This window comes from Camelus dromedarius, chromosome 6 (assembly GCF_036321535.1).
Source record: "Camelus dromedarius isolate mCamDro1 chromosome 6, mCamDro1.pat, whole genome shotgun sequence".
In the NCBI taxonomy this organism is placed as follows: Eukaryota; Metazoa; Chordata; class Mammalia; order Artiodactyla; family Camelidae; genus Camelus; species Camelus dromedarius.
Window position 1 is genome coordinate 19,078,096 of NC_087441.1, and position 22,087 is coordinate 19,100,182.

General features: G+C 37.3%; 1 protein-coding gene across 1 annotated transcript in view; it reads right to left on the reverse strand.

Annotated features, from left to right (window-relative positions):
- Positions 1-21,784, reverse strand: part of ZC2HC1B (zinc finger C2HC-type containing 1B) — a 33,867-nt gene extending 12,083 nt beyond the window's left edge. Inside the window, exons 1-6 of the mRNA XM_064486422.1 lie at positions 21,757-21,784; positions 16,266-16,282; positions 15,059-15,095; positions 12,463-12,524; positions 10,075-10,194; positions 9,379-9,517 (exon numbers count right to left, since the gene is read on the reverse strand). Of these exons, the coding sequence (XP_064342492.1) occupies positions 9,379-9,517; positions 10,075-10,194; positions 12,463-12,524; positions 15,059-15,095; positions 16,266-16,282; positions 21,757-21,784 (403 nt within the window). The remainder of the gene's footprint in view (positions 1-9,378; positions 9,518-10,074; positions 10,195-12,462; positions 12,525-15,058; positions 15,096-16,265; positions 16,283-21,756) is intronic.
- Positions 21,785-22,087: the final 303 nt, after the last annotated feature.

A 22,087-nucleotide genomic window follows, 5' to 3' on the forward strand; every position in this document is an offset into this window, starting at 1 on the left:
TTGCAGTTACTAGACAGTGAGAGAAATGAGAGGTGAGGAAGATCCACACTCTTAGAACGTAGTGATGCTCTCGGCAAAGCCAGGCTGGAGCCTCCCCGTCCAAAGCAGAGAGGAGTGTCGGGGGCACACCGTTCTGTCTTGCTTTAGGCACCTTGACGGGATGACAAAGTGGATGTGAGAGTTAGAAGACAGTATCTCCCGCTCCCCTGGCAGGCTCTGCACAAACCATCAACTCTGTGTGAAAGTCTGGCTTAGGATACAGTCAAAATGCCTACATATGTGACTGGATATTTAAGGCAGTCATGCCTTCAAAGTTAAGTTTTTTGAAGGCATCTTTTTAAGCAGTTTGGGGAGTTTTCTATTTGAACAAATCACTTCCTAAAATGAATACTCATAAAATTAGAATGTATAATTCTGAAATGTAATAAAAGATTAGCACTTAACCTAATCACTGATTCCATACTTACTAAACACTTATTATGCTCCAGAGGGATAAGATGTCTCTGCAATCAAGGACTAAGCTTTCTAATATAAAGACAACTTTCTCCCACGGTGACAAACTCCTTGAACAAAATAAAACAGGACAGCATTGGGAGATGGCAAAGGCTCTGCAGCCTGTCTGACTGGTTCTGAGTCCCAGCTCCTCACCTGCTGCGTGTGTGAACTCAACCTGATTAAGCTTCAATTTCCCCACACCTACGTATCACCCACTTCATCTGCTTGTTGTGAAAGTTAACTACAATAATCCACAGTAGGGCTTGGCACAGTTGGCGGGTGAAATACACTGTTACTCCAAGGAAACAGGCTCAGCCAGGTTGTGTTTCCAACTACCAAAAGGAGAGAAACTGCTTACGAAAAATAAAATAGCGCCATTACCATGCAGAACTCATTTACGATGGCGTAGAAAACCATCTAGGACTGGGTTTGTAGTTTCGTGGTTATTTCTTCAGTTTTACCAACTGAAAAGTCAAGGCTCACATCAGAAGTGCTGCTACCAGAAACCCTACTCAGTTCAGGCAAAGACAACGGTTATGGCAGTGACTGCGTTGCTTCCTTAATTGCACCCGTTCATTCATTCATTCATCATACACTTCTGTGTGGCACTACACATCACCGTGGAGGCAAGCACGTTGATGTGTTATTTCCCTGCTGACAAAAACCTCAGGAACAACGAGAGGACTAGGCAAAGCAGCAGACGTTACCACTCCATGGAATAAGCCCACAGGAGGGACATGAAGCTCAGACTTAAGGGAGGAAGGGAATGTCAGATATTCTGAGTATGGAAAGTCTTCTTCTGCAACAATAATCTGAACACACCATGACTTAGCTACAGGTTCTACCCTCACCTCAAACTGAGTCACCTCTTCCTCTATCAATAATGATGTTATAAAAGTCACTATGTGCTATTCATTTCAATAGATAATGATTTTTAAAGTCTTGCTCCAGATCATATAAAAAATTAAAATAGAAAAACAAGCATCATTTTAAAATGCAAGCACTTCTCATACAACTCAACGTTAAAAAAACAAACAACCCAATTTAAAAATGGGCAGAAGAACTGAATAGACATCTTTCCAAAGAGAAAGTGCAGATGGCCAACAGGCACGTGAAAAGATGCTCAGTGTCACTAATCATCAGGGAAATGCAAATCAAAACCACAATGAGATGTCACTTCACACCTGTCAGAATGGCTAGCATCAAAAAGAAGACAACTAACAAATGCTGGCAAGGATGTGGAGAAAAGGGAACCTTCCTACACTGCTGGTGGGAACACAAATTGGTGCAGCCACTGTGGAAAACAGTTTGGAGGTTTGCCAAAAAACTGAAAACAGAACTACCATATGACCCAGCAATTCCACCCCTGAGTATATCCAAAAAACACAAAAACACTAATTCAAAAAGATACATGCACCCCAATGTTCATAGCAGCATTATTTACAACTGCCAAGATATGGAAGCAACTTAAGTTTCCATCAACAGATGAATGGATAAAGAAGATGTGGCATGCATATATATATATATATATATACACACACACACATATATACACATATACATACATATATAGATGAGATAGAATACTACTCAGCCATTAAAAAGATTTTTTTTTTCCCATTTGCAGCAACATGGATGGAGTACATTATGCTAAGTGAAATAAGTCAGACAGGAAAAGACAAATATTGTGTGATATCACTTACATGTGGAATCTAAAAAATGCAACACTAGTGAATATAAAAATGAAGAAGGAGAGATATAGAGAACAAACTAGTGGTTACCAGTGGGGAGAAGACAGGGGTAGGGGCACCCTAGGGATGGGGAGTGGAAGGTACAAACTATTGGATGTAAGATAGAATACAAGGATGTACTGTACAACATGGGGAACATAGCCAGTATTTTATAATAATTGTAAACGGAGTGTAACCTTTAAAAATTATATTAAAATAAAAAATAATTTTTTTAAAAAGGAAGAGAAGAGGAGGAAAGGAATAAAACATATTCTTGAGAAGCAGTAAACTGACATTAGCCCCTACACAGAATTACAGCCCAAATTCGCATTGCCAAAGTAGTCTAAGTTTCTCCTTCTCTGTGGTCCTCTCTCTCATATTGAGTGACTGAAGCTGATAAAGCATCTGTGTGCCCAAGAAGAAGATGGATGTAGGGACAAAAGTGAAATGATCAGTGGAAGAAATACACAGCATCTTCAGAACAAAAAAATTTTAAATCAAAACTATGAAATATTGATACAAGCACAAAGACTTTTTTTTTTTTTAAGGAGAGAATGAAAAACTCCTTAGGTTTTCTGGCTTGACACTTTTAAAATTGATATTCTAACAATATATCATTTCTGTTATTGAAACCATATATGATGAAAATTCTTCAGTACTCTGACATCCGATTAAATTTCTTCACTTTCAAAAAATTAAAATAAAAATGCAAACATCTTGCTGAGTACCATGTCTATGTAGCCCTGTGAAGTGGTGACCAAATGTCCCAGGCCTCACTGAAAATCCCAGTGGTAAATATTCTATATCACTGTCCCCATAAACTGTCACATCATCCTGGAAAGTTGAATGACTGGTAAACTTACTTAAGTCAGTAAGAATTAGAATAAATACATGCATGTCACAGAAATTGAACCATGAAAGAGGAAATCACGCTGAAAAAAATGGAAATTACTTGCAAACTCATGCAAACCAAGCCATATGATTAATATCCCTAGTTACGTCTGTATAAATTTTCTGGTATTTAAGCTGGAGAATATATGGGCTAATATAAAATCCCTCCACAATCTAAATAATTGAATAGTAATGAAAATGTGCTATTGTAGGTAATCATTTTGCTTGGTGCATAAAATTATAATAAGGGCACAGGGAAGAATTTAATTATAAAACTATATTTTAGTATAAAAATATAAAGGGCAGAAAAATAATTTGCACACTTGATGAGGCCTTATAAAGGGAATTATTTACTTTAAAGGAAAAATAATCCCCACATTTTAAATTCAACGTGGAAATTAGAGAAAGTCACACAGCAGGATATCTGACATACTTTCACTATTCAACTAAAGAACTAGCCATCAACCCTGCAGCTTCTATTAAAATGAAGTATTTCTCATAAAAGATGTTTTATTATATAAGGCTTGTTGCCAAAGTACTATCAAAATCACAGCCATAGATCTTTCTATGGAACATCTTAAGACAACACATTATTTAAGTTACATTTTCATAAGCACCTAGCAAAAGTGAAGCAATTATTAAGATTATTCTCTGGTACTGAAGTTCAGATGATTTATGATTTTTATAGTATTACACTGGAGTTTTTTAATGCCTTTTTTTTTCTGAAGAAACTAACATTGTTCTTTATCGGACACATGTTCAAACAACACTTTACCAAGATACACAGGGAAAAAGTTGTCTAAATAACACTTTACCAAACCCACATATGTAAATAAAATAAGAAGTTCTTAAAGGACACAGAACCTGAACCTGAAAAGCTTACATTCAAATAAAGTCCAGAAAATAAGAATACGTAAGTTCTTTATAGCTGTTCCTAAGTAGCTGGAACACTGGGTTTTGTGTTTTGTTTTTTTTTTTTACAATGAACTTTGAGGAATAATTTACATGCAACAAAATGCACCTATTTTAAGTGTACAGTTCAATGAGTTTTAACAAATGTATACATTTGTGTAATACCCCAATAAAAATATAGAACAATTTCATTACCTCCAAAAGTTCCCTCATGCCCCTTCTGAATGTTCCTCCAAACCCAGTCTCAAGCAACCAGACACTATTTTCCAGTCACTAAATATGTTTTACCTTTTCTATTATTTGCTGTAAGAGAGCATCCATGTTGCTGCATGTATAGTTGCACTTCTTACTATTGTAAGAAGATCTTATAAATGTTCCACAATTTGTTTATCGATCCACTTGTTGATGCATTTGCAATTGTTCCCAGTTTATGCTATTTAAATGAAGCTATTATGAATTAATATGTCTTTTTTAGGGAACCCTTCTACACTGTTAGTGGGAATGTAAGTTGGTATAGCCACTATGGAAAACAGTATGGAGGTTCCTTAAAAAATAAAAATACAGTTGCCATATGATCCAGCAATCCCACTCCTGGACATATATCTAGAGAAAGCTATAATTTAAAGTTACATACAACCCAATGTTCAAAGCAGCACTATTTACAATGGACAAGACATGGAAGCAACCTAAATGTCCATCAACAGATGGATGGATAAGGAAGATGTGGTATATATAAATACAGTGGAATATTACTCAGACATAAAAAAGAATGAAATAATGCCATTTGCAGCAACATGGACGGACCTAGAGATTATCATACTAAGTTAAGTAAGTCAGACAGAGAAAGAAATATCATGTAATATTACTTACATATGGAATCTAAAATAGGGCACAAATGAACATATTTATGAAACAACAACAGACTCACAGACATAGGAAACAAACTTATGGTTACCTAAGGGGAAAAGGATAGGGGAGGGATAAATTAGGAGTTTGGGATTAGCAGATGCAAACAGCTATATATAATATAGATAAACAACAAGGTCCTACAGTATAGCACAGGGAACTATATTCAATATCCTATAATAAATCATGAAAAAGAATATGAAAAATCACTTTGCTGTAAACTAGAAAATAATACATTGTAAATCAACTATACTTCAATGAAAAAATCTTTTAATAAGGACATATTTTCCATTTTTTGCATATAGCTTGGGGTGAATTTGCTATATAGATAAGTGGATGTTTTAAATTAAGAAAATACCAGGGCAAAGTAGTTGTACTATTTTAGACTCTCAGCAGCAGTGTATGCGACTTCCAGTTGTTTCGTATCTTGGCCATCACTTGTACTGTCAGTCTTTAATTTTAGCTCTTCAAGTGGGTGTGAAATGGTATCTCATTGTGGTTTTTTTTTTAAAGGTTATACTCCATTTATAGTTATTACAAAATATTGCCTATATTCTGTGTTGTACAATATATCCTTGTAGCTTATTTTATACCTAATAATTTATACTTCTTAAACACCTGTCCCTATATTTCCCTTCCCCCTGCCCTTTCCCCACTGGTAACCACTAGTTTGTTCTCCATATCTATGACTCTGCTTCTTTGTTGTTATATTCACTAGTTTGTTGTATTTTTTAGATTCCACATGTAAGTGATATCCTGCAGTATTTGTTTTTCTCCATCTGATTTATTTCACTTAGCATAATGCCCTCTAAGTCATCCACATTGCTGTGAATGGCAAAATTTCATTCTTTTTAATGGCTTAGTAGTATTCCATTGTGTATATATACCACATCTTCTTTATCTGTTCATCAGTTGATGGACACTTAGGTTGCTTCCACATCTTGGCAATTGTAAAAAATGCTGCTATGAACATTGGGGTGCATGTATCTTTTTGAATTAGTGTTTTTGTGTTTTTTGGATATATACTCAGGAGTGGAATTGCTGGGTCATATTGTAGTTCTGTTTTTAGTTTTTTGACAAGCCTCCAAACTGTTTTCCATAGTGGCTGCACCAATTTGTGTTCCCACCAACAGTATAGGAGGGTTCCCTTTTCTCCACATCCTTGCCAGCATTTGTATTCTTTTTGATGCTAGCCATTCTGACAGGTGTGAAGTGACATCTCATTGTGGTTTTGATTTGCATTTCCCTGATGATTAGTGGTATTAAGCATCTTTTCACGTGCCTTTTGGCCATCTGCCCTTCCTCTTTGGAAAGATGTCTATTCAGTTCATCTGCCCATTTTTTAATCCAGTTGTTTTTCTGATGTTGAGTTGTATGAGCTATTTATATGTGTTGGATATTAACCCCATACCAGTCATATTATTTGCAAATATTTTCTCCCATTCAGTAGGTTGTCTTTTTGTTTTGTTGATGATTTTCTTTGCTGTGCAAAAGCTTTTAAGCTTAATTAGGTCCCATTTGTTTATTTTTGCTTTTATTTCCTTTACTTTAGGAAATGGATCCAAAAAAATTATTGCTACAATTTATGTCAAGGAGTTTTCTGGCTATGTTTTTCTCTAGGAGTTTTATAGTACCTGGTCTTACATTTAGGTCTTTAATCCATTTTGAATTTATTTTTGTATATGGTATTAGAGAATGTTCTAACTGCATTTTTTAATATGTAGCTATCCAGTTTTCCCAGCACCAGTTATTAAAAAGACTATCTTTTCTCCATTGTGTAATCTTGCCTCCTTTCTCATAGATTAATTGACCTGAAGTGTGTGGGTTTATTTCTGGATTTTCTATTCTGTTCCATTGATCTATGTGTCTGTTTTTGTGCCAGTACCATTCTGTTTTGATTACTATAGCTTTGTAGTATAAAGTCAAGGACTGTGATTCCTCCACCTCTGTTCTTCTTTCTCAAGACTGTTTTGGCTATTTGGGGTTTGTGTTTCCATAGAAATTTTAAAATTATTTGTTCTAGCTCCATGAAAAATGCCATTGGTATTTTGATAGGGACTGCACTGAATCTGTAGATTGCCTTGGGTAGTATGGTCATTTTAACAATATTTATTCTTCCAATCCAGGAATACAGTATATCTTTCCATCTATTTGTGTTGTCTTCAATTTCATCAGCATCTTTTGTTTTCCAAGTACAGGTCTTGTCTTTTGCCTCCTTAAGTTTATGACAAAGACAGGCCAATATCACTGATGAATATAGATGCAAAAATCCTCAACAAAATACCAGCAAACCAAATCCAACAATACATTAAAAGGATCATACACTATATCAAGTGGGATTTATCTCAGGGATGTAGGAATTTTTCAGTATCTGCAAATCAATCAATGTGATATACCACATCAACAATGAGAAGAATAAAAACCATGTCATCATCTCAATAGATGCAGAAAAGGCTTTGATAAAATTCAACATCTGTTTATGATAAAAAAAAACTCTCCAGAAAGTAGGCATAATAAAGGCCATAAACAACAAACCCACAGCTAATAATCCACTCAATGGTGAAAAGCTGAAAGCACTTCCTTTGAGATCAGAAACAAAACAAGGAGGCCCACTCTTGCCACTGTTATTCAACATAATTTTGGAAATCCTAGCCACAGTAATTGGAGAAGAAATAAAAGGAATCCAAGTTGGAAAGGAAGAAGTAAAACTGTCACTGTTTGCAGATGACCTGGCATTATACATAGAAAACCCTAAAGATGCCACCAGAAAACTACTAGAGCTCATCAGTGAATTCAGCAAAGTTGCAGGATACAAAATTAATATACAGAAATGTGTTGCATTTCTAAACACTAGTAACAAACTGTCAAAAAGAGAAATTAAGAAAACAATCTCACTTACCATTGCAACAAAAAGAATAAAACACCTAGGAATAAACATATCTCATTGTGGTTTTAATTTATATTTCCCTGGTGAAAATGACATTGAGTATCTTTTCATGTGCTTATTAGTCATTATTTTGTGATGTTCTGTTCGAATACTTCTTTTGTCTTTTCATTATTATTTTGTCTTTTTATTGAGTCATAAGAGGTTTTTTATATATTCTTGATATTTGTCCTTTGTCAGGTACATATATTATAAATATGTTCTCTTGCCCTGTAGCTTGCCTTAGCGTTCTCCCAATGGTTTCTCTCAAAATCAAAGATTTTAATTTTGGTAAAGCCCAGTTTATCAATTTCCTTAAAAAAAATTATTAGTGTATTTTGTGTCCTGCTTAAAAATCCTTTGTTGACTCTTAAACCAAAGATGTTTGTTTTTTCTAGAGATTTGATAGTTACAGCACTTATGCTAGGTCAATGATCCATTTTGAATTAATTTTTATGTATGGTATAAGGACCAAGGTTCATTTTTCCCATACTGACATCCAGTTGTCTCTGCATCAATTGTTAATCAGACTGTCCTTTCCCACAGTGAATTGTCTTTGTCAAAAATCAATTGCCCGTAGGTTTAGGGGAGATCTATACCTAGATTCTTTTTTTCTGTTCAATTGATACATCAATACCGAATTGTTGTAATTACCGCAACATTATAATAAGTCTTGACATCAGGTAGTATTAAGTTCTCTGATTTTTATTGAATTGAACTGAATCTTGGATTGCGACTGAGTGGTGAGGAGAAGGCTTCTAAAGGCATTCTTAAGATAATTGGAAAAATATGATTTTATATATTTAGTGTGATAATAGTATTGTGGTTATGCAGGAAAATGTACTTAAGAAATATATGCTGAAATAGTTATGGGTAAAGAGTTATGATATTTGAAACTTACTTTTAAATATTTATGCCCCCTCCCCCAAAAGAGAAAACGAGAGAGAAAATTTCACAATATCAAAATTGTCAAATTGAAGTGGAAGATGTATGAGTGATCATTGTATTATTCCTTACCTTTTTCTGTAGATTTGAAAATGTTCAAAAAAAAAGCTGAGGGTAAAAAAGCTGTGGGTCACTAAACTGTACAATTTTAAATGGCTACAATGGCAAATTTAATATTATGGGAATTTTATCTCAAAAAAAAAATACCAAAAAAGAGCTTTGGGTATCCAACACTGTAGAGCTATTATGGAGCTGCTTAAACTGCTCTGCCCAGCCCCATCCTCATAGACCGGGGTATGGATGGCATCCCCCAGAGTTCTGTAATGCCATGACCCTGGGGACAGTGGGACATGTTGAGGTAGAGTTAGAAGGAAATACAGAATCTTTATGCAGAGTTGAAAAAAAAAAATGGGTAAGACAAATCTTACGGTAAAATTACTTTTACATAAATTAATTGCTATTATTAATTTTAGAGGGTTTAGGAGGGAGCAAGGCATACTGATCAGGCCAAAAATCAAGTAGAGCCTCAACTGTTTAGAAGTAAAATGTCAAAAGCAAACCAAACTGGCCACACACCTGGGTTGATGGAGGGCGGGGGTGGAGGTGGGAGGGGCCGGCCTTCTTTAATGGCTAGTGTGCACAGCTTTGCTGATCGAATCGCGTTGATGAAGTCTTCGTGTTGCTGTCTCCAGTTAGATTTTCTCACAGGCTGAGGCTATTTTAAAAAAAAAAAAAACAGTATATTACTAACCTAGACTATATATCTCTCCATTATAATTTGTTGAAAGCTGGGGTTTGAATTTACAGGAAATAGGACTGTGAAATTTGGAGAGAGGAGAGTTTGTTTTTCAATAAGTACTAGAAGAGGTTTGGAAAATACAATGATAAAATTTGAAAGTCAAAATAGTGAGGGAAAACACAAAATAACAATCAGAAAAACAAAGCAATTACAAAACTTTAAAGGAAGACTTAAATGTAAGATTAAAAGTGACTTGTCTTCCAAGTTAATTGCTGGATTTAATGCTACTCTAATGAAAATATAAACGAGATCCTTTTTTTTTTTTTTTTTTTTTTTTGGCCACATCTGGAAAGTATCTGAAGTACATTTGGAAATCTAAGTGAGCATGATTAAAAAGAAAACAGTAAAGGTGGATTATACTTGACATGACATTACACTGCACTATCAAGCAAAAAGGAAACCAGAGAGCCAGAAAGAGGCTTTAATGTACTTAAGGACATAATCAAGGACAGTAAGGAAGATACTGATAGTACCTTGGAGTTAGGAGCCTTCCCAACAAGGGGAATGTCAGTGCCCTGTAATCTTTGCTTTAAGGAATCGAAAGGTTTTCGCTTTTTGTTGAAGAGTTTTGTACATATTGGTCCATGCCTTTCCTAGAAAAGAAGGAGTGGGGATTAAAATTTTTAACATGTACAATCACAAAGTTCGTAATGCCTCAGTGTATTCAGGCAGCCCCCACTGCAGTGACTGGGTTGCACCTTCAGAGCCAAGTTCATTCTCTAACTCTCAAATCACAGCAGAGCAAATCCATCTGGCTCTCTTCACCCATGTTACACATAACTAGATACTGTGTTCGGGCAAGGTCACTAAGAGGCCTCTACAGCTAAAGAAACTTACTTAAAATTTGGTTTTATACATTTAACTCTACCACTTGGGCTCAATGAACTGGTCCAAGCATTAAATAATGTTGAAAACACAAACTTTCTAGTTTAAATTGAAATAAATATTTCTGATATTCAGCTAGATAGACACTGAAGCCAAGGAAGTTTTCTTATTTCCTCTGTCCTGTTTCCTGCCTTCACTGTTTCTAAATTCCAAAAGCAAATCATCCAGTAACTGAGTCCCAACAACCTAAAGATTGGTTTATCAGCCTTTTGAAGTAACCCTTTGCATTCAGCAGTGAGACACTTAGGTTCCTACCAGAGGAGAAAAACTACCTGCTCAGAAAAACTATTTCAACATTTCAAAACTGAGTTTAACTGGGTCGCTTTTCTACATACAGCAAATCAGACCACTTAATTCCTGAAAGGGAGTGGATAGATTTCAAAGAAATATTTGAGAACATCTGTGGAAAACAACTGGGACGACTGTACAACAAGTGAAAAATATACCAATTCCATTCAAGTTAGGGAAGCATTTTCCCTTAATGTATCCAAACATTTCACGTTCATGAAGTCATTCATTTTAGAGCAAATCTAAGCCTATGTTATTACATTTTAAAATATTACAATATTTATAAGACAATCGGCAGAGAAAACTACTCCAGTCAGTAGACCTCTAAGTACCCAGCATTTCCCTGGGATCAAAACCAGGGAGCCAGCACAAAGAGCGGCACCTGTGCACCACCCTTCTGAAGCCTGTTATTGCTCCACTGTGGGATTACACCAGCGTCTTTGCTTTCCCCGCTAAGTCCTCTTCCCTGGTGGTCATGTAACTCGCAATAGCTGCCACACAGTTACTTTGTCCAGACCCCAAAATACATGCTCCATGAAAATCACTGCACCCGGCTACGAACAAGCCATTCTAAACTGAAGGAGAGAGAGAAATCACATTACTTGATCAAATGCTCTCTGTAGCCTAAAGATAAGCCTAGGAAATAAGACTCGAGAGGACTCAAGAATACTTGGCATTTAGTGATCCCTCCTCAAATGGTACCTCTTAGGTCTCAAATCCATTCTCGTAGGGTGTAGCCCTGGGCCAGCAAGGGAGCTCACTGGTGCACTACGGGGCCACAACAGGCCCTGTGGGTTTTCCTTCTAGATTCAGGAAGCTCTACTTGCAGTTAATTAGAACAGACATTTCATTTTTAAGTTCCCAGAGAAATAAAACCTACAACCTCATTTGGTAGTCTTTTGCCCCAAATGTAGTCAGGCTTATAGTCCAAATTCTTGAAGTTCAATATAAGTCTCCTTGATCTAAATGTCCCAACTAACAAGTCATTATCATCTCAGATTTTTTAAAAGTCATTTTTTCTTGGGAATCTCTTCTTAATATGGAGGCCAAACACCTGCGTGATTTCCTAATTTTGAAATAAATCAAGCTTTTATTCAACTCTATAGGCATCAATCAGGGGACCTGACATGCAGTTAGTTTGAATCTAATTAACAATTAGATCTTGGAACAGGCCTGACATCTATTTTGTTCAAATTACATAAAACCCCTGAAATTGGAGAGTTCTGTCTTTAGACGTGGCAGAGCAGGAAACAGAGGGAGGCTAAAGGACTTGTCAGAAATAGTGACAAATTTGAGGCTAAAAGCCAAGTTTCCAGATGCTCCAAATTCAATGTTCATTCCTCTTGACTAGCTAATTTCCCTGGTGCTTTGGCCTTAAAATTTGAATTTTTGATGCTTATAGAAAAGGCAAAAGAGCCAGAACCTCTCAAGAGACAATCCTCTGTGCCAAGACACTTTCATCTGGCGTCCTTTTAGTAAGAAGACCATGTTTAGTAAGTTTCCTTTTGAATGGGGCAGCATCGATCTGCCTGAGAGTCCTCCGGGCCTGCCAGCCATAGGTTATGTACTTTTCTCCCCTTGCTTTTCCTCCACATCTGTCTTTAATCTTTGCCACTGTGGCCTCCTCTCTAACTTGACAGTTCATTTAACTCCAATGAAACACATCTACAAAATGTCTTTATGTTTACCAGAACATCTGCTGCAAAGCGTCTTCCACAGACTTCACAGGGAAATAATTCCTGATTGCCATCTGTATGGGATCCAAGAGCACATTATGTTAGTTTCGTGGAATTGCCTGCCCGAGAAGAAATGACTAACCGGAGACCTCAAGAAGCTCAATATCCTCACTCTCTTTTCCCTCCCCAACTACTTCCTTCTCTTAGGAAAACACTCACCTGTGTCTTTTCCTCCTAATATAGACTTCTCACTTCACCAAACAGGTACATTCCATATGCTTCAGGCAACTAGAGTGTAATTATTTAATATGTAACATGTTCTTAAACTAAGTACCTGGTAGCTTTGCTTTAGACATAAGTACAAAGTTGATACCCTGGTATAAAGTCATAAATAATCCACTGGTAACACCTCTAAGATTCCTACCAGAATGTAAGATCTATGTGCCAAATGAAGGCATCCCAATTTATCAGGGATCATATGAAAAAAGTTGCCCAATCATTGAACTGAAGGTAAACTTTCCTGAGAATGGCTTTCTCTCTCCCAATAAACTCTCTTTGCTGGAAAATCTTCTACTCGAGTGGAAGGAAGTAGAAGAGGATGAGATGGATCAAGCAGAACTGGTGGGTTTTGATCCAAATCAGGAAAGACAGGGCCATTACAATGGAGAAGCACGTGAGGGGGATGAATGTCATTCTGGTGATGGGGTTCAGGGTCAGATCTAATGGGGCCTGAGAGTAACCCTCACTGCTGACATTTTAGGTACAGAAGAGATCGAGTGAAGGACCAGAAGCATAATGTGCTCACTACTTGCTATAGTTTTAAAAAAAAATATTCAACTACTGTCATGTTTTCAAAGTTAAATAAAGAATAAACTCAACTATTGAAGAAAATAAAAAAAAGACCGAGGCTGTGCCCACTAAATCCCAAAGCCTCAAAGTACCTGACCCACAGTAAGGTGCTCAGTGAATACTTGTTGAGTGTATAGGCCAAACAAGAATTGAGTTTCTACCACAAGACCAATCATTCATACAATAAATAATTAAATATCTGCCATACACAACTCTGTGGGAACACTGACAGAAAACATACGTGGGTCCAGCATAGAAAAGGAGGGGAAGTATGCCCATAAATTAAATTAAGTTAAAAAAGCAAACCGTGATGAAATTCTGGGGAAAAAAAAGTTTGTTTCACATTACTGCCTTCCAGTTCATCTGGAGTTGAGTGTACAAAGATTAAAAAATCAGTATGATTATGGAGAAGATTTTATATTGGACTAACAATTTGGGCTGTATTCTACGAACAAGGGGAGAAATCAGAGGCACTGAGTTGGGGGAAGGGAATAGCTCAAATGGGTCAGTGCTTGCTCAGCATGCACGAGGTCCTGGGTTCAATCTCCAGTACCTCCTCTGAGAATAAATAAATAAAGAAACCTAATTATCTTCCCCACAAAGGGGTGGGGGGAGGGGAAAGACACTGAGTAGGAAGAACCTGAACAGAGCAAGATTTGTGTGACAAAGGTGAGGAGGGATGAATGGTGGGGAGGGAAAGTGGAGTTTTAGTTAAAAACCTAAAGGTGTTGGCCTGAAATGGAAAGGAAAGAGGAAACGGGAGACACTGTGGTCAAAGAATCAGTAAGATGAGTGGATTTGGGGGGAGCTGAGAGGTGGCAAAGAGAGGAGAATGCTGAGGGACTGAGAAGACGGTAGACTGTGGATAGAAATAGAGAATTGGAAAAGAAGGGCCATCTTGTAAGAAAAATGACCTCAGCGTTGGAAATACTGAGTTTGAGATAGAGTTGTCCAGCCAGCAGGATGGAAATGAGGGAGGTCAGGGCTAGAGACACAGATGTAGGCTTTGTTTGGAGAGTGATGTAAAGGCATGATATTGCCAGGGAAGAGGTCATGGAAAGAGAAGTACAGGGATGATCCCTCGGGAACTCCATATTTAAGGGCCAAGAAGCTGATGATGATAAGCCAGAAGGAGAAGCAGGAGAGAACAGGGTCACGGAAACCATGGGAAGAAAGTTTGAAAAAGGAAGGCCTGATTAACAGGAATCAGATGGTAGCTCATTACAGACACTATTGATTTAAATGATTTCTTCTCACATCTGCCAGATGGTATTGTATTTGCAACACAGGTCATCTGTTACCGCATACAGAACTACACTCTTCCTCTCTGTTCTTCTGGCCTTCTAACTCTGTAAAATTGTCTTTTTTTTTTTTCTTCAGCAAGGATATCCCACCCCTCCACATACTTACTTGTTAATAAAAACTACTCATCCTAGTGATAAAACTGCTACTTTTTTCTAAGACACTACTGAAGGGTGATTTATTGTTATAAATATTACTGTAACATTTGTAGGGTGATTTCCTGTTCTCCACACACTTGTCCTATGTGACCTCATTTACTCCTCACAGCAGTCCTGTGAGACAGGGCTGGTACTTTTTCCCCAACAGGTAAGAAACTGAAGGTTCAAGGTTAGATGACTTCTTGAGCGCAACAGGGACTACGTGGTAACACTGAGACTCAAACTTGAGTCTCTGTCTCTACAAGCATTAAGACTATTTACTCAACCATCATCATAAATATAGACATGTCAATACTAACCTGTAAAGCAAATGGAATTCCCTGGAGGATCAATGGCCTTTGGTTTAAATCAGTGAGTTTTGAGTTCAATGAGCTTAAAATAATGACAGATACAATATGATTCAATTGAACACCTGAAACAGATGGACCAACACATTCTGAACCACATTCAACTTGGAAGCTTGACAATAAGGAAGGAAGGGAACACATGACTAGTCACCTGAACACAACACGAGATCAATGCGGTCTGCAGTTTTACTACAGTATGCCGAGTCACACGGAATACGTGGGCATGAGAACCTTAAAAAAATTCCTTTGAAACAGCCAAGATGCCCTTCAGCAGGTGAAGGATTGAACAAGCTATTATGCTTCTACCCTGGAAAACTGCTCAGCGATAGAGAGGAACACTGCCAAAACCTACAACAGCACGATTCGGTTTCACTGCTGAGTGAAAAAGTCAAGCTCAAAAGGTCACATACTGTACAATTCCATTTGTAAAATTCTCAAAATGACAAAATTAGAGAGATGAGTGATTGCCGAGAGGTAGGGCTGGTCAGGGAGGGGAGGTGGTGGTGACTACACAGACGTGGAATGAGGGAGACCTGTGGGTGATGGAACATTTCTGTATCTTTATTGTGGTGGTGGTGATACATGTAATAGCATGGCATAGAACTATAAACACACATTGTACCAATGTATATTCCCAGATTTTGATACTGTACTGTAGTTAAGATGTAACTTGGGGGAAACAGAATAAGGGGTGCAGGAATCTCTCTGTACTATTTTGCAACTTTTCGTGAATTAAAATTATGTCAAAATAAATAGTTTAAATATCTAGGGGTTGGCAAATTGTGGCCAGGAGACCCAATCTGAGGCTGCATGATCTTATAAATAAAGTTTTATTGGTACACAGTCAAGCCCGTTTGTTGGTTTATATAACACCTACTGTTGCTTTCACACAACAGCAGCGTTGAGTAGTTGTAACTGCAAAGCCAAAAATTATCCTTTTTGGCCTCTACAGAAATAAGCTGCCAACAAGTGAATGAAAATTTTAGTAATTAAAAAGGATTTGTAGGAGAATAACATGGAAAATGTTAATATGCATTTTTATTCATGTATTTACAAATAAAGACTGGAAGGCTACATACGGCAGACACACACACACAACACACATACACACAGTAATTATCTCTGAGTGGTAAGAATAGATGATTATTTCTTTAGTTACCTGAATTTTCCATTTTTCTGCAATTTAAAAATCAGAATCAAAGAATGACATTTTTTAAAAAAAAGAACCTTTTTATAGAAAAGATTCTAAAACAATGAGTATCAACTTAGCTATTCTATCTTTATCCTAATCGGAGTCTTAGACTATTAAAGTGGCTATTGTTTTCACACATTGGTTTATAACCTTAAGACAATTTTTTAAATGAGGAAAAGAAAGTGATCTGGAAGTGATCAACAGTTTTGTTTAGCATGTTAACAATGAAAAAATAAGCATTACAAAGATCTCAGTTCAAAAATTTTATAAGAAACCTGGAGAGGATTATGGCTGTAATGAAATTGGAAAAAACTCTACTTGAGACTAGACATTCTCTTTCTGAGCTGGAAGTTAAGAATGCTTTGTAGAGACACCTACCAACCCACATTTCCTTATATAGGCATTGTACAGAAGGTAAAAGGAAGACATTTTCTCATTTAGTTGTCCGTGAGTCAAAAAACTCTGAAGTCCTTTACAGTCCAGAACATGCAAATGTTAGCAATATTGATATCTTCCAGGGTCCTATGGCAAACGGGGTGGCATACCAACCAAAACTTATCTCAGAAACATGAATTAAAGAACAAGAAAAGAAACTGAGGCTGATGAGTTAGGAGGGCAGAGAGAATACCCCACCTTATTTTTGCTTTCCCTCTGGAAAGCGACAAGGGGTATAGAAACATGGAGAACCACAAGGACGAGGAGGAAAGAGGACAAGACTAAAGAACTGGAGTCTGAAAATGATGGACATGATAAACAACTTAGGAAACATAAAACTACATCAAAATCCACTTCCCAAGCTGATGGTAGAAAAAACTGAGAACCATCCAGATTTGCACAGCAGAACACTTCAAAGTCACAGGGAGCCCTGGAGCAGCACATACTGACATGGGGACAGGATTAGTGAGGAGGAAGAAGAGGTTGCTAAAATATGGAGGATCAGGGTGAAAGCTTTCTGAGAAGAAGGGAAGACTCCTAGAACCCCTCCTTCAGCCCGCAGCTCCTGGGTGCTTGCCCTTCCTTAACTCGAGCAGAAGTCGACGCTCCAGAAAGGACAGAGAGGAGGTCAGCACACGAGTCAACGCGAGGCCCAGCTGAAGGCCTGGGTGGGAAGGTAATAGACGTACACACATACATACGGTTGATTCTTATTATTTGTGCTAGCTATGTTCCGTGAGTCCCTGCGAGGACTAAATACTGACTGGCTTGTTACTCCCAGGGGAAATATAAAGTTAGATTCTTGTGAGCCTCTGGGTCACAATGTTTTTATTTAAAATTTTTTATTTTTATATATATATTTTTATTGAAGTATAGTCAGTTTATAATGTTGTGTCAATTACTGGTGTACAGCATAATGCTTCAGTCATATGTGAACATACATATATTCATTTTTATATTCTTTTTCAGCATAAATTACTACAAGATATTGAATATAGTACCCTGTGCTATATAGTATGAACTACAAGTTTATCTATTTTATATATATTACTATCTGCAAATCTCAAACTCCCAATTTATCCCTTCCCACCCCAACATTTTTATTAACCTATCAATACACAACCTTGTTTTGTCTTTCTCTTTAAAAGACACCTTGTTTAAATATATATTGTTGACTCAGTAACACTGAATTCACAGCCAACAACACTGTAACTCATGCCTGCATGAATATTTAACAGACACATTTTCTCTGTAAGGCACATCACAGCCTTCCTGCTCTTAGAAACACTAGATAGCCCTTCAGCACTATGCTTGGGAGCCATTTTAAACAGTAACATCACCAAGTGCAAAAATATGGAAACTATGGCACTAAATAGACTGTAAAAAAGACACCTGTTTGCAGCATGAGAGCTGAAAGAAGACAGCATCAGCTCGATCTACCATAGCTGGGAACGTGTGTGTTGGGTGACGACTTTTCAACTGCTACGTGTGTGTCTGTGAATAAAATGGCATGAGTATTGATTCAGGGTCACAGATATTACCCAGCAGGCAAATTTGCAAACAGGGACTCCATGATTAATGAGGGTTAAGTGTATATGTATGTGGGTATACATATACACATATGCACATGAGTACGTATATAATCTAGTTGTTAATCTCACAGTGATGCTGAAAAGCAGGGAATTCCCACACCCACTTCCTCTTCTTGGCTCACAGAATTCTGCTTGCCATACCCTTATTCTCAAGGCAGAATGAAAGATTCCCTGGGAACATAACCACTCCAAGCAGAAAGAGATAAAGATACTGACATTGGGAAGATTCCCAAAGAGTTCACCTAGACTACCCTACAACAAAAGCTCAAAATCATCAGATGCTACTCATCCATTCAGAGTTTCCAGTGTTTTCTTCCTTCGATCTTAATCATGAACAAACAGGAATTTCCAAAGATCTGAGGAAAGTCTCTGGCATGTAAGCCCCAAATAAAAGAGAAATATAATAGAAAATTAAAGCTCTTAGAAATTCAAAGCCTAACAGGAGAAATGAAAACATCAATAGAAGGTTGGAAGATAGAATTAGGGAAATCTCCCTGAAAGTAGAGTAAAATGGCATAGAAATGGAGAGAAACATAAGCAAATTAGAGTACCTTTCCAAAAGGTCCTTCTCCAAATAACCGGAGTACAAGAGAGAAAAGGAGAAAACACATGGAAGAAAATAGAAATAATTTAAAACTATTTCCAGAAGTGAAAGGACATGAACCTCCTCATTGAGAGGACCCAGATGAAAATAGACCCATAACAATAAATATTGTAAAATTTCAACACTGGAGACAGATTCTACTGACTCAGAGGGAAAAAAAAGTAACGTGCAAAGTATTACGAATCAGAATGGCTTCAGATTCACAAACAGTAAAAATGGATATGAAAAAAAATCCTCTAAACTTATGAGGGAAAATAATTTATAACCTACAGTTTTATACCCAGCCAAGCTATCAATCAAATATGGGGGTAGAATACATATTCAGACACGCAAGCTTTCAAAAAATTTACATTCCACGTACCCTGTCTCAAGAATTACTGGAGGACAGGCTCCCACAACGAGATGAGTAAAAGGTCAGCAAACAGGCGATTCCACACAGGAGGGAGAGGAGGGGATTCCCAGGCTAACAGCTGGGCACCAGACCCAGAGAGCAACCAGTTCAGACTAGAGGAGTATGATGAAAGACACAGACATGCTGAAGGCTGTCACAACCTAGTACTCAGGGCCTTTGTAACCTGAGGATAGTACGTCCTATATATATCTGGCTCTCATTCTGTTCTATGCTTGGCTTGTTCGACCAAGTTCCAGCTAAGTGCCTGCTCTCCCTTCATATTCTGATGCGATCTAGATCAGCTGAGGACACTCATTTCACTCCACAGGAAACTTCAGTACTGATCTCTTGAGTGATGGAGGGAGGTCACAGTGAGCATAGAAGCAGGAAACATAAAATGAGCATACAACCTCTAAGCATACTTTGGCAGGAGATCCAGGATGTCCAACTGCAGTGACTTGTGTTCCCAGGACTCACTCATCACCTTGCTCACTGACATCTCCACATGGGGCTCTTAAGAACTCTTGGGAGCTGAAGTCAGACTCCAACACTATTTGGCTCATCTTCTCAAGGATGCCTTGTTCAAATGGTAGCAAATACTGCCCTCATTGAGCTAATCTGTACTTCTCAGTTGCTCAAAACTTAACAGGATACTGTTTATAGGGATACCATGCAGGTGATAATTAATATGAAAGTCCAGATAGTTCCTAAGAGTTACCCAATAAATTGAAATTCAGGATGAACCCAAGGTGGCTTCTATGTTATGAAGATTGGCCACAATTAAAATATAAGGGCATTAGAATTATTGCCTTCTTCTGAACTTTACCTGAAACAAGCTGGATAAAACATACTAATGTTCTGACACAACATTGTAAACTGACTATACTACAACAAATAATTTTTAAAAATACTGACGTCAACACATAGGAGAAAGCAACATAAAGGTACTGATTAATTTAACAGCAGTTACAGGATAGCTAAATTCTGTCCACCACCTGAGGTGACTGGATGACATCACAATGGAGGTGGGGATACAATGCGTCACAGGTAATAGTCACCAACAGTAATAGCTCTTGATACTGTGACTTGTAAATTCTAAAGTATCTGAAAAGCGACTTTATACCAGCCATGGACAGTGCTTAGACAAAACAGGTCCTAAGATACAGCAGGCAAAGTCTTCATGATCTTGCCCGTCTAGGATGCCTTAGACCTTTCTGGCTAACATTGAGTCTAGGTCCTTTTATTCCAAATTTAAGCAATTCTTTTCTGAAACGTCTTTCCCAACTATCCATTCATTTTTATACTGCTTAGTGACCCATTTACTAAATGTCAAGCTCTGTTCTAGACCCTGGGAATAAAACAGTAAACAAAAATACCCTGCCTTGTGTGTCCTAGTGAGAGGAGACTGAAAAAAACTGTCTCAGATGCCAGTAGATGCTATGGATAACACATAGGAGCATAAAGAATGCAGAGGAGGGATGTTTGCACTATTTTTAAATATACGGTCAGGGAAAAGTTTACAAGGGAGGTGACAATTGAGCAGCATCTTTAAGGAAGGTTATTTACAGTAAGAGCACTTCGGGGGGAACAGCAAGTACTAAGATCCTCATTTAAAGTGGTACTTACCAGAGTGACTTGGCATTGCTAGTTATATTTTGCTGCACACCCTCGGCCTCCTCAGACAATGTGGTCTCTGAAGGCAAACCTCTTTAGTGCTTTGGACACCCAACATTTAGCATGGAGCTCATATTAAGTTCCCAACCACTGTTTATTGATGACACAAATAATAAATATTCCAAAATGTTATGAAATAATGCAAAATATTATGTAAGCATTTTTTCTCCAGAAAAAAAATCAAGATCTTTAAATTTGGAGGATAATCAGCCTAAACCACTGTATGCTTTATTACCAAGACTAGTAGCTTATAGTCACATTCTCTTAATTACAAAATACACATGTTGATTTAAACCATTTGGGTCAAGTGCAGTGAAATTAGAAGCTTCGAAGATGGAATGTGAATAGCACCAAGTCAAAGTAACATTCCAAGTCTACAAGATTCTTGCTGATTTTAAGAGCTTTCAATTGAGATACCTACCAAAATAAATGGACCTTCTCTTTAGAGTTCAGTGTATTCTAAACACTAACATAAACCATCATTGGGCCTTGCTTCTGCAGGTTGGCATTTAAATACACTTTCCAGGATTCTACTTCTGTAATGACAAGCTCTTCAGCCAAGTTTTTTGTATCAATGTTGGGAGAGTACCTAAAAATGCTACCATTTTTAACAACTCTTAAAAAAAATTCTACAGTAATTACTTAGATTTAGAATTGACAGCACGTAAAACAAGATAACACCTACCAGCTTAGGAAAAGCCATAATCAAATGAATTATAGACAAAGACACTTCCTAAAAATTTAGGTATCAATGCAGCTTACCTGCTAAAAATGGTTCTTCCTCAATCATTCTGTACCCAACTCAGACCAACGGTATCCACAGATTTTTTTCAGAACAGTCCAGATAACAACACATCAGTCACGGATGGACACATGAACAGGGGTCACTAACAACTTGTCTGCTGCAAGAAAAGTCACAGTTTACCTAATAATTAACAATTGTGATGGTATCATTGCTTGAGCCTTGAAAAAGTTAAGAAGTTAAAAAAATCCCATCAAAAAACAGGGAAAGTTTTCAACTATGTATTTTAATCAAGTATGAATTGTTCCAAGCATTAAATAATGTTGAAAAGTCAAACTTTCTAGTTTAAAC